This window comes from Urocampus carinirostris, chromosome 13 (assembly GCF_059441175.1).
Source record: "Urocampus carinirostris isolate Australia breed hairy pipefish chromosome 13, RoL_Ucar_1.0, whole genome shotgun sequence".
NCBI lineage: Eukaryota > Metazoa > Chordata > Actinopteri > Syngnathiformes > Syngnathidae > Urocampus > Urocampus carinirostris.
Genome location: NC_142361.1, coordinates 35,257,718 through 35,270,510, shown reverse-complemented (window position 1 = coordinate 35,270,510; position 12,793 = coordinate 35,257,718). Strand labels below are relative to the sequence as shown.

Below are 12,793 nucleotides of genomic sequence, written 5' to 3'. Positions count from 1 at the left end.
TTTATGGCATTTTGTTTTTCTTTTAGAGAAACTCGAAAATGAAAAATATCCGTGCGTACATAATGTCTATTTGTCAAGCGCAAAAAGGGCGGGAGAACTGGTAAACTCACCAGAATTCCGAACACAATACGCGATGAAAAATATCGAAGTAGTGGAACTGCAATACAGCAAGGGATTACTCTACTATACTCTACTATCTATCTTTTTTTACGTATGTATACATATCAAACCACACTGTTATTAAAGCACAGGCGAAGAAGTGGAGACACAGTTTGAATGATCACAATGCACTCTACAAATCATTGTTTCTGGTACCATGAGTAAAATAGTGCGATAATGAGACAAGCTCTTTGTGTTGACGCTCTCACGGCCTCAATTCCCGTTGCATACAATATTTTGCGATTACCGCCTGATCAAATAATATATACCATGGGTGGGAAACACGCGGCTCTAGAGCCACATGCGGCTCTTGGCCAATCAGAATGCGGCTCTTTGCCTCATCATATTTTCTATATACTGTGGCTCTTTCAGGGTTGGGTAGGGTTACTTTAAATGGATTACTTTCAATCACTTTTGGATTACTCCAATACCAAATATGCTAATAAAAGACAAAAGAAACTAAGTATGAATAATATGATGACTCACAACACGTGGTAAGCTTTCTCTCCTGGCTTTGATCTATTTGATCTCCGGCAAAACTAACATAAAATGCGACAGAAACAAAATGAAAATAAATCCAAACAGCTTGCCAACACCATATTTGCCGTTCCATGTATTCCGTTACTCCCCAAGCCTGCACAAAATTAAGTCATTTTATTCGTATTTAGTTTGTTTTGTCTTTTATTAGCATATTTGCTATTGGAGTAATCCAAAAGTAATTGAAAGTAATCAAGTTAAAGTAACCCTACCCAACCCTGCCTGATATATACCGAATGCGTAAACTGCGGTCTCAATCTCTTGTAGTTCGGTGGGACTTAAGTATGAAAAATATGATAAAAGACTATTTTCGGGGTTGCAACTTATAGTCTGGTGCGCCTTATGGCGTGCAAAGTACGGTCATTTTCAACATGGAGGTTATCTGCACTCGTGGTGCTCGTTCTGGTGCGCCGCCATCTATTTCAGATTCAAATCCTACGTCTGGTCTGAAGGTGCGATTGTGTGTCTGCGTGTGATTCGGTGGTTCTTAGTCATCCCTGCAGGTGGGCAGGTTGACGAAGGTGAAGATGTTGTACTCGATCAGGCAAGAAAAACACAGGAAGACCGAATAGAGGAGGAGACACATCAGGCCCAAACGCTTGTCCAGCGTCCACTTGTTGAGGTGAACTCCCATGACCTGAACACACACATGCAAACACAATGTATAATCTCAATCAGTGTTTTCAACCAGTGAGCTGTTGCCGAAAATACGGTCTGCGGAAGAGACACGGTCCGTCGGATGATTTCATCCAGTCCGCCATACGTTTCTGATTCTGTTAACAAGGTTCTCCCATGATTTTTTCCATCTAAATTAGAGGTAAGATCTTGGACTGGGGCTTACAATATCAGTTTAACTCCAAATCCATCCATTATCTGCACCGCTTATCGTCAGTAGGGTCACGGGGGTGCTGGAGCCCATCCCAACTATCTTTGGGCAGTGGGCAGGGAACTGGTTGCCAGCCAGTCGCAGGGCACACAGGGAGAGACAATTTGCTCGCTCATTTCCAACCAGGGACAATTTGGACCGGCCAATTCACCTGACATGTTTTTGGAACGTGGGAGGAAACCCACGCAAGCACTGGGAGAACATGCAAACTCCGCACAGGAGGTTCGATCTCATGACCTCAGAACGGTGCCGCACACAGTAACTACTGCCTTAACTTCAAATCACTAAACCCAAATAGATTTTGCTCCTCGGTGTAGGGGTAAAGGACGCGCGGCTTCCTCCTTCCACCTCCCTCATGTCAGATGTCATTTCTGCTTCTTGCCAATAGCTTGCAAGCTTTCCAGAACCTCTTTCTGTGGAATGTGTTTTGTTTTTTGTCACTTTAAATCTGTCCAGTGTGTAAAAAGCTAAACTATTTGTCGATCTGCAAATAGCTCAGGAGGTAGAGCGCTCGTCTTAGGATCAAGAGGTCGGAGGTTCGATTCCCGGCTCCTCTGTATTATATGTCAAAGTGTCCTTGGGCATGGCACTGAATCCCTGAATGCCCCCAATGAGCAGGTAGGCGCCTTGCATGGCTGACTCCCTATTGGTGTGTGAGTGTGTGTGTGAATGGGTAAGTGTGAAGCACATTGTAAAGCGCTTAGAAAGGTCTTCATTGACTCCTATATAAATGTAGACCATTTACCATTTTTATACATACATTTTGTTTTTCAGGGTTCCTTTATTTCACTTTAAATTTGTAGAAAGAAAAAAAAGCTAATCGTTTATTCTTGTATTTTTTGTTGCATTGAGAAGTTCAAATATCTAAATTAAGTAAAAGCTCATTTTAGATTGTCAGCAAAACAATTGGAAGCAAGAATGTCGCTATGGATTTGCATCATGAAAATGCCATGATTCTATGGGTTAAACTCCCTCCCACAATGCTCATCCATCTCTCTTTGTTTCGCTCAGAACCTCGTGTGCTTTGTAAAGACTGCGTGTCAGTGATCCAATACTGCTTCATTGTACTGTGTGTATCCACTATGGGAAGCATGGATTGCAGTGATGCTAAAGGGAGAATCAAAAAACATGGAAACAGCTTGTGGTCATTAAAAACGACAAAGAAGGCACATGAATGGCTTCCCTTGCTAAGTTGCACGGCTTTAAACAATTGACCATTGGGACTATTATCAAAAATTGGGAAAAGTTGAAAGAAATCTTGGAGCAGGTGTCCAAAGTCCGGACCGGGGGCCAGTTACAGGCCGTGGTCCGCGGCCTCTATCATAAAATAACAATATGTGGCCCACCGGTAATGTTCACTGGAGTATAAAACAAATTTGTACAAATCACCTTTTCACCAGATGATGGCAGTAGCCCTTTGGCCACACTGGGTTCCTACAGCTTTAGGCAAGTTAAATTTAATACTTTTTTTTAATGATAGATAGAGATAGAGAGATATATATATATAGAGAGAGAGAGATAGAGATAGATATAAAGACACAAAGACATAGATAGGGAGATAGAGATAAAGATATATAGGTAGACAGGTAGGGATATATAGGTAGAGATACATCGATAGAGATAAATAGATAGAGATAAATAGATAGAGATACAGCGATAGAGATAGATAGAAGGAGATAAATAGATAGAGATAGGTAGATAGAGAGAGATAGATAGAGGGATAGAGAAAGATAGAGAGAGATAGAGAGAGACAGAGAGAGAGAGACAGATAGATGGATAGATAGATAGATAGATAGATAGATAGATAGATAGATAGATAGATAGATAGAGAGAAAGATAGAGAGAAAGATAGAGAGAAAGATAGATAGATATAGACATATACAGATAGACAGATAGAGATATATAGAGATAGATAAATATATATAGAGATAGATATAGATAGACAGATAGGGATAAATAGATAGATATAGACATGTACAGATAGAGATATAAAGAGATAGATAAATAGATATAGAGATAGATATAGACATATATAGATAGATAGATAGGGATAAATAGACAGGGATGAAGTGATTTATAGATAGATAGATAGAAATGCATAGATAGAGGTAGATAGATAGAGAAGAAGAGAAAGACAGGTAGGACAGATAGATAGATATAGAGATAGATAGATAGGTAGATATGATAGATATGGAGATGGATAGATATAGACATATATAGATATAAACATATATACATAGATAGATAGATAGATAGAGAGAGATTGAGAGATAGCTAGAGATAGATATAAACATATATAGATAGAGATAGATAGAGATAGACAATTAGACGGATAGATAGATAAGAATATCTATATCATATATCAATGACCAGGCAGCACAGCAGTGCAGTGGTTAGCGCTTGTGTGGCACAGTTTTGAGGTCATGGGATCAAACCTTCCTGTGTGGAGTTTGCATGTTGTCCCGTGCTTGTGTGGGTTTACTCCAGGCACTCCGGTTTCCTCCCACATTCCAAAAACATGCATTTCAGGTTAATTGGCTGGTCCAAATTGTCCCTAGTTGGAAATGAGCGAGTGAATTGTTGTCTGTCTCCGTGTGCCCTGTGATTGTGTCCCCTGCCCACTGCCCGAAAATAGCTTGGCTCCGGCACTCCCGTGACCCTACTGAGGATAAGCGGCACAGATAATGGATGTATGGATATAAATGACTACTCAAGATTAGAATATTGGTTTCGGTAAGAAATATTATATCATAGTAAGTACTATAGTATTTAGCAGCCCTCATTATTTCCTTACTTATCTTAACTTAACGAGTCCATGTTTCATTCGGAATACACAAAAATCCAACAACATTTGCGCTATTGTGTATCGTGTTTGGATGTGATGAGACATTTAAATGCAAACTCACCGTCAGAAAGACAGATGCCAGCAGGAGCCCCACAGAAAAAATCAGTCCTTTGCTGTATAATTTGATCTGCGAGAAAATAATAGGTTGAAATTACTAGAAGGAAGAAAATGAATCTCGTGATTGTCAAATCATTAGCAGCACTAGCTTGTCATGCTATATTACTGAACCAAAACAAGATATACTAAAAGATTGCATGAATAATATGAATACTCCAAATGATGAATGATTTAGAATGGAATATTGTGACTTATGAGATCTATTTCACAGATAATTAGTAATATAATGCATCAAAGCAAGTGAGCCGTTTGAGAGCCGGCTCTCTTTAGCGAGTTGAGCCAAAAAAGCCGGTTCTTTAAAAAGAGACGGACTTCCTTTCACTACACAACTACCACGGAATGATGCATGATGGGAAATGCCCAGGCGGCAGACGCATGCGCACAGTAGCATCAAACCGCTGGCTTCGTTTGCAACGAAAAAAAAAAACGATACCGAGATAGAGGCTACCGCGGCGAACTCGTTTGACTTGATTGATTTGCCGTTTCGTGAGTCGGTGTATACCCATCCTTGACAAATTTGCGTTTTTCCGTACAGATTTTCTTGTACGTCGTTCACGTCTTAAAATGCACAATAAACGTACTTTGTACGGCAAAAACGTACAGGTTGATAGGTATGTATACCTGAATAAGAAATAATTATTTACTCATTCTACGTATTTTTTTCAACTGTAGGTTTTGCGTATAAGCTTAAAATAATGAGGTAGAAAAAAAAAAAGAGAAAAGGAAAATAAAGTACAGACGCTGCCCTACTTACGAATGAGAAAAGAGTTAGTACTAGGGCTGTAACAAATGATTATCTAATAATCAACAAATCGGTTGATTATTTTTCCAATTAATCAATTAATCCAATTAAAAAAAACACAATCTTGATTCTCTCCTCTATTCAAGTTTTGAAGTATTCGACAGATTTCCATTGAAATTACGTGCAGAGTGGCGTATAAATCGCGCGGCGCAACAAATGATGATGAAATTCATTGCCAATGCTTTTAATTGATTTTATTGATCGATTCGTTGTTGCAGCCTTAGTTTTTACAGTTTTTTTTATTTGTTGGAGCCTGTAAAGGGGTTTCGCTTTGGTTTGGTGTATAATATAGTAATTCATTATACAGACGCTGCCCTACTTACGAAGGAGAAATTTGTTCGTAAGTTGCTTCAGTTTTATGTTTTGTATGTTTAAGGCTTGTACAAGTAACCTGTATTGTTTTGTACTAAAAAAATAAACATTTCATAAAATAATATGCTCTATAAAGATAAATAAAGTTATTTTTGACTTACTTTTGGAAGATGAGCTTTAACAGTTAGACGACTTCCTCCTCCGTGGTAAAAAGTGGCCGAAAAAAAGCGTTCCGACCATTTTCTCAACCGCATCAAGCTTTCTTATTACACATTCATTTAAAAAACGGCTCGCTTCTTCTTTCCACTTTACACCAACCATATTGAATGGATGTATGAGATATTAAACAATAAAAATGTCAAAGTTCTTAGCGCGCTGGAGATACAGTACATTTGTTTACGCAAAAACCAGGAAGAGGAAGCCGGATTTCTTCTTCGGGGTGGATGCTGGGTGAGCTCTCACAGCACCACACGCCGGTAGTGGCGGATATAACCACTACAGTAATGTCCTCTAGTCGGAAAACGGTGCACACAATACAAAATCTAACTTAAAGCAATGTCCGGATATTTTTCGACATCCTGAAAAAAATGTTCGTATCTACCGTTTATCGTAAGTCGAATGGTCGTAAGTAGGGGAGCGTCTGTAAATGTTACTCTGGCGTTTTTTGAATTTCAGCACGGCGGCGCAGTGGTTAGCACGTGTGCGGCACAGTTCTAAGGTCTTGGGAACCTCCTTTGTGGGTTTAGATCCAGCTACAGGACTTCCTGTGCAGAGTTTGTATGTTCTCCCCATGCTTGCGTGGGTTTCCTCCGGGCACTCCGGTTTCCTCCCACATTCCAAAGACATGCATTTCAGGTGGATTGGCTGGTCCAAATTGTCCCTAGGTGTGAATGAGCGAGCGAGTCGTCTGTCCCTGTGTGCCCTGCGATTGGCTGGCAACCAGTTCAGGGTGTCCACTGCCCACTGCCCGATGATTGCTGGGATGGGCTCCAGCACCCCTGCGACCCTACTGAGGATTAGCGGTGCAGCTAATGAGATGAGATGAGATGAGAAATAGGACACCTTTATTCTTAATTGATGAAACAATAGCTTTTTGGAATATATCTCTCCGAAAATTCCGAAGGTACTAAAATGCTTGAATGCCGAAAAATGCAACCCCGACTCAGATCAGGTTGTATTTCTGTCGTATATCGGAATACATTGATCACGTTTTTCGCCGCTTACATCCGAGCCGTAGTTGATAGCAAGCGTCTTCAGAGCCCAGGGAAGGCCGAGACCCACCAATATGTCAAACACGTTACTCCCGATAGAGTTGGACACCGCCATGTCTCCCATTCCTGAAACAAAGGACAGAGAGAAAGTCGTCAGGTGACAGAAATCCGGGAGCGGAAGTTCCGGAGATGACTCGGTCGGAGGTTCAAAAGGTTAGCTGGATGTCGTCACGTGTCTGACCGATGTCGTAAAAAAGGATATCGTGAAAAGAGGATGGCGTGAAAAGAAAGGATGGCGCGATAAGAAAGGATGGCGCGATAAGAAAGGATGGCGTGATAAGAAAGGATGGCGTGATAAGAAAGGATGGCGTGATAAGAAAGGATGGCGTGAAAAGTAAGGATGGTGACAAGAGCACAAAGTGAAGCCAGGTGATGCTAAGCAGGGTTGGGTAGGGTTACTTTAACTGGATTACTTTCAATTACTTTTGGATTACTCCAATACCAAATATGCTAAGAAAAATGTAACATCCTACATGCCGACATTTCTTGTGTAAATTTTGTGTAAATTATAACTATAACCTTATCCTCCTTGTTTTATAACCTTATCTTCTCTGTTCCTTTATCTTCTTGGTTTTTTTACCTCACTGTAATTCTGTGAAACTGGAGTGTCATGCCCAATTTCGTTGTCACAATATGTTAACCCATTTTGTAACAATGACAATAAAGGTATATTCTATTCTATTTTATTCTAAAAGACAAAATAAACTAAATATGTATTAAATTACTCAATTTTGTGCAGGCTCGGGGAGTAACGGAATACATGGAACAGCAAAAATTATTTTGGCAAGCCGTTTGGATTTATTTTCACTTTGTTTCTGTCGCATTTTATGTTAGTTTTGCCGGAAATCAAAGAGATCAAAGCCAGGAGAGAAAGCTTACCACGTGTTGTGAGTCATCATTTGATTCATATTTCGTTTCTTTTGTCTTTTATTAGCATATTTGGTATTGAAGTAATCCAAAAGTCATTGAAAGTAATCCAGTTAAAGTAACCCTACCCAACCCTGATGCCAAGTTCACACCAGCCCTGGCAAACAGTCCTGTTTCAATTTTTAATGACCGGAGCCAGAAAAGCACAGATCAAAAAGTAGTTGAGTTATCCCTATCAGGCTGTCACCTTTCAACACCACAAAGGTTTCACTCAAATCAAACAGGAGAGGAAATGCTCTTGTGTCTATTTTTTACACTTTAGGTACACTTTCAGGATTTTTAGCAGGGTTTTAAGGACGAATAGTCCTTTTTAGAACAATTTGTTACTCTTATTTGACAGGCTTGAGGCGTCGTTGCTGTCTTTCAACATATTACCTATCTTTTCTGTTATTACTGTTACCCAATGCTAAATCTATTGGACCCCGGTCGTCCTAGAAGGGGGATTACCACTTGTGAGGCCCCTTCTCAGGGTTTCCTATTTTTCTCGTGCTGAGGTTTTCCTTGCCCGCATGTTGGTTTAAGATCAGGGGAACCCAATTCTAAATCTATTGCACCCTGGTCATACTGGAAGGGGGATTAAAACATGTGAGGCCCCTTCTCATGTTTCTTATTTTCCTCGTGCTGGGGTTTTGAGTTTTTCCTTGCATGTTGGTTTAAGATCAGGGGAACCCAATTCGAAATCTATTGAACCCTGGTCATACTGGAAGGGGGATTAAAACTTGTTAGGCCCCTTCTCATGTTTCTTATTTTCCTCGTGCTGGGGTTTTGAGTTTTTCCTTGCCCGCATGTTGGTTTAAGATCAGGGGAATCCAATGCTAAATCTATTGCACGCTGGTCATCCTGGAAGGGGGATTATAACTTGTTAGGCCCCTTTTCAAGGTTTCTTATTTTCATCGTGCTGTGGTTTTGAGTTTTTCCTTGCCTGCATGTTGGTTTAAGATCAGGGGAACCCAATGCAAAATCTATTGCACCCTGGTCATCCTGGAAAGGGGATTACAACTTGTGAGGCCCCTTCTCAAGGTTTCTTAGTTTCCTCGTGCTAAGAGTTTGAGTTTATCCTTGCCCGCATGTTGGTTTAAGATCAGGGGAACCCAATGCTAAATATATTGCACCTTGGTCATCCTGGAAGTTTTGAGTTTTTCCTTGCCTGCATGTTGGTTTAAGATCAGGTGAACCCAATGCAAAATCTATTGCACCCTGGTCATTCTGGAATGGGGATTACCACTTCTCAAGGTTTCTTCATTTTCCTCATGTTGAGGTTTTTGAGTTTTTCCTTGCCCGCATGTTGGTTTAAGATCAGGGGATGGTGTAATTGTAACCTGTTCAATCCTTTGAGACATTTTGTGATTAAGGGTTATTGAAATGAAAGGGACTTGACTTGACGAATGTTTTAGTGCTCGCTGGGAAGGCTGAGCGGGAAGCCCTCGCAAGAGAAGCGTGGTCAGATATCGGAACAAGTCGGGCATCTGGGACAGGAGATGGAGCGTAGATCAGGACAAGTTGGGAAGCAGGGACGGGAGACGGAGCGTGGATCTGAGATCGGAACAAGTTGGGCAGCCGGGACGGGAGACGGAGCGTGGATCGGAACAAGTCAGGTAATCCGAGACAATAAGGAAGCCCGGGGATCGATACAGGATACAGAACAGGTCGGGAACAGAATGGGAGCCATTGTCAAAAATGCTTGCCTTGCAAGTGCGGAGGTTTGCTGGCGGACTGACAAGGAGTGAACGAGAATAACGTGCTTAAATAGGAGGAGGATTAATTAGGGAACAAGTGGCAGTTGGGGCTGAACGAGTGAGCGCAGGTGAGGGCAATTGGAAAATCATGACACCACGTGACTACTCTGTCGTTAGATGCCAGCTCGAGTTTAACTTTTTTGATATATAAATGAATTAAGGTATGGTTAATTGTTCTGGTAAAATGAAAGAAACGCAATTAGGAAATCCAATTTTTGATGTCATTTTTATTTTGAAAGAGACAACCATAACCGTGCATAACGTGCCCTTTATCTGGTAAAGAAAGAGTGCAATAAAAACGCTACATGCATTTATAAAAAATAAAATAGCAACCTTTTCAAATAGTGAAGTAAATAAAATAACATTAATACAGTTTAAGTTTGATTTCTGTGCATTTCTGGTTGCCGTTAGACAATCAGTTTTGATGGTTAGGGTTTGTTTGCCTACCCTGTCTTGCGACGATGAGACTGGCCATACAATCGGGTACGCTGGTGCCAGCTGCCAGGAAAGTGATGCCCATGATGACGTCCGGGATGCCCAAAGTAAAACCGATCACTGTTACCTGACACAAGAAAACCATGGAGAGTGTCTCAGAGTTTACACACACAGTAGCCATCTAAGCAGCATCAGTAGGTAGCAAACTTTTCGCAGTTCCTTTGCATAGGTTTTGAAACCTTTTTCATGGACAAATTCAAGCACTTTTTCAAGACTTTCAAAGACAATTTTTCAATTCAGCAATTTTACCTTTCAAAGTGGAATAAACGCTTCCCTGCTTAAAGTGAGGACATTTTCTGACCATTTTACAGAATGCGTTATATACATACAACACGAAATACTTTTTTTTTAAATAAATGATTGCCAGTATCCTGTTGTACAACCCCTATCAAAAAGTTTGGAATCGTCAGTCTTGGACAAGTACACACTCTGAAATTTTATCCTGTAGAACAAACTCAGATAAAAAGCATGAACAAATAATAACGTCTTTTTTATAAGTGCAACTCCTTGGCATTCAGAAACACTAAAAGAAATGAATAAAAACTTTGTGGGGTCAGAAAATGCTACTTTTATATCACTCCATTCAGAGGAAACAAATTGGAATCAGTGCATTTTGAGTAGAGAATAAGGACAAAACAAGTCAATTTACTTTCCTTAATTGGGCACCTGGCTTAGATTAAGTCTTTGCATTAGTCAGCAGTCAAAAACATTGCAGTTATTACAACTTGGAGGGCTCCTAGACTAAGTGGATTGGCAAAAATCATGGCTCCAACAAGAGAGATGTCTCTTGAGACCAAAGACAGGATCGTCAAACTTCTTGAAGAAGGTAACTCTATTCGTATGGTTGCCAAAGATGCGGGCTGTTCAGTCAGCTGTATGATAAGATTTGGACCAAGTAAAACCAGCATGGGAAAGTTGTTAAGTCAAGGCCAAGAAAGACATGCAGGCGTCAAGACAAAAAACTAAAGGCTATACGTCTTGAAAACAGTAAATGCACAACATGACAAATGATGAGGAAACAGGAGAAAGTAGGAGCAAATGTATGTGACAGAACTGTGGAAAAACACCTAAAGGAAATGGGATTTTTTTGTGTTGGAGAGCTAAAAGGAAACAATCGTTGATGCTTAAACACAAAAGAACAAGGCTGCAATTATCTAAGGAGAGGCAATCATGGACTGTGGATGACTGGATAAGCGTTATCTTCGGTGATGAGACACAAATCTGCATTGGACAAGGTGGTGATGCTGAAACTTTTGTTTGGTGCCGTTTCGGGCACTGGGGAAAATTGCAATGAATGCAAAAGTTTACATTGACATTTTGGACAGCTTTCTTTTTCCTGTTGTTGATAAAACGATTGGAGAGTATAAACTCATTTTTTCAAGATGACAATGCATCATGCCACTGAGAAAAACTGTGAAAGCATTCTTTGGAGAATGTTATGGCCTGCATATAGCCCAGATCTCAACCCAATTGAAAACATGTGGTAGAAATTGAAAAAAAAACAAGACTTAGACCACCAAAGATGATCTGGCAACTAAAATCAAAGAGACCTGGCACCGGATTGATAAGAGTACTGTTTGTCACTCATCAAGTCCAGGCCTCAGAAACTGCAAGCGGTCATAAAAGTCAATGGTGGTGCAACTAATTACTAATGACATGTTTTTATTGTTGGGCAGCACGGCGGCGCAGTGGTTAGCGCGTGTGCGGCACAGTTCTGAGGTCATGAGATCAAACCTCCTGTGTGGAGTTTGCATGTTCTCCCCGTACTTGCTTGGGTTTCCTCCGGGTACTCCGGTTTCCTCCCACATCCCAAAATCATGCAGGTTAATTGGCCAGTTTAAATTGTCCCTAGATGTGATTGAGCAAGTTGTCTGTCCCTGTGTGCGCTGCGATTGGCTGGCAACCAGTTCAGGGTGTCCCCTGCCCACTGCACGAGAACAGCTGGGATGGGCTCCAGCACCCCCACGACCCTACTGAGGATAAGCGGATCAGATAATGAATGGATGGTTGTATGTTTTGATCGGTATTTCTTTGTCTGTTTTTTAATGATTCCATATTTTTTGGGTTTATAAAATTGGCATTTACTGACCACCACAAAGTTTTTTATTCATTCCTTTAAGTGTTTCTGAATGCCATCAAGTTAAATTTCATGCTTTTATCCGAGTTTGTTCTCCGGAATAACGCGTCAGCGTGAGTACTTGTCCAAGACTGATGATTCCATACTTTTTACTAGGGGTTGTAGAACCTAGCTCAAGCTAGGGTAGTCCTTCAAATATCTTACCATCCAAACCATGACGTAAGAAAAAGCAGCGATCCACAAGGTTGAGGAAACAAAAGACAGCATGAACCAGTTCTCCCAGCGAGGTTTGCCGCAGTTGGGCACGGTGAAGTAAAGCAGCAGACACAGAGGCCAGGCCAGTAACCACTTCAGTTTGTTGCATAATCCAGCTGCCAATGAAAAACAATGGTCAATACTTTACCTTTTGATGTTTTTTCATAGTTTGACAGAACATTACAGAACGATTAACTGCAGCTTTGATTACCGTATTTTCCGCACTATAAGGCGCACCTAAAAGTCTTAATTTTTTTCAAAAGCTGACCATGCGCCTTATAATACAGTGCGCCTTATATATGGCTCAACATTAAATCGCAAGGTCTCGCAACTTACGCAACAGCCGCCGACTCGATTTTCCCCCGAACGTGGAG

The 12,793-nt window shown here is 40.8% G+C and overlaps 1 protein-coding gene across 1 annotated transcript in view; it reads right to left on the bottom strand.

Moving 5' to 3' along the window:
- Positions 1–946: 946 nt before the first annotated feature.
- slc24a3 (solute carrier family 24 member 3) overlaps positions 947–12,793 on the bottom strand; it is a 131,797-nt gene continuing 119,950 nt past the window's right edge. Inside the window, exons 13-17 of the mRNA XM_088351433.1 lie at positions 12,369–12,535; positions 10,040–10,154; positions 6,883–6,995; positions 4,489–4,554; positions 947–1,333 (exon numbers count right to left, since the gene is read on the bottom strand). Coding sequence (XP_088207559.1) covers positions 1,184–1,333; positions 4,489–4,554; positions 6,883–6,995; positions 10,040–10,154; positions 12,369–12,535 — 611 coding nt within the window. The 3' untranslated portion in view covers positions 947–1,183. The remainder of the gene's footprint in view (positions 1,334–4,488; positions 4,555–6,882; positions 6,996–10,039; positions 10,155–12,368; positions 12,536–12,793) is intronic.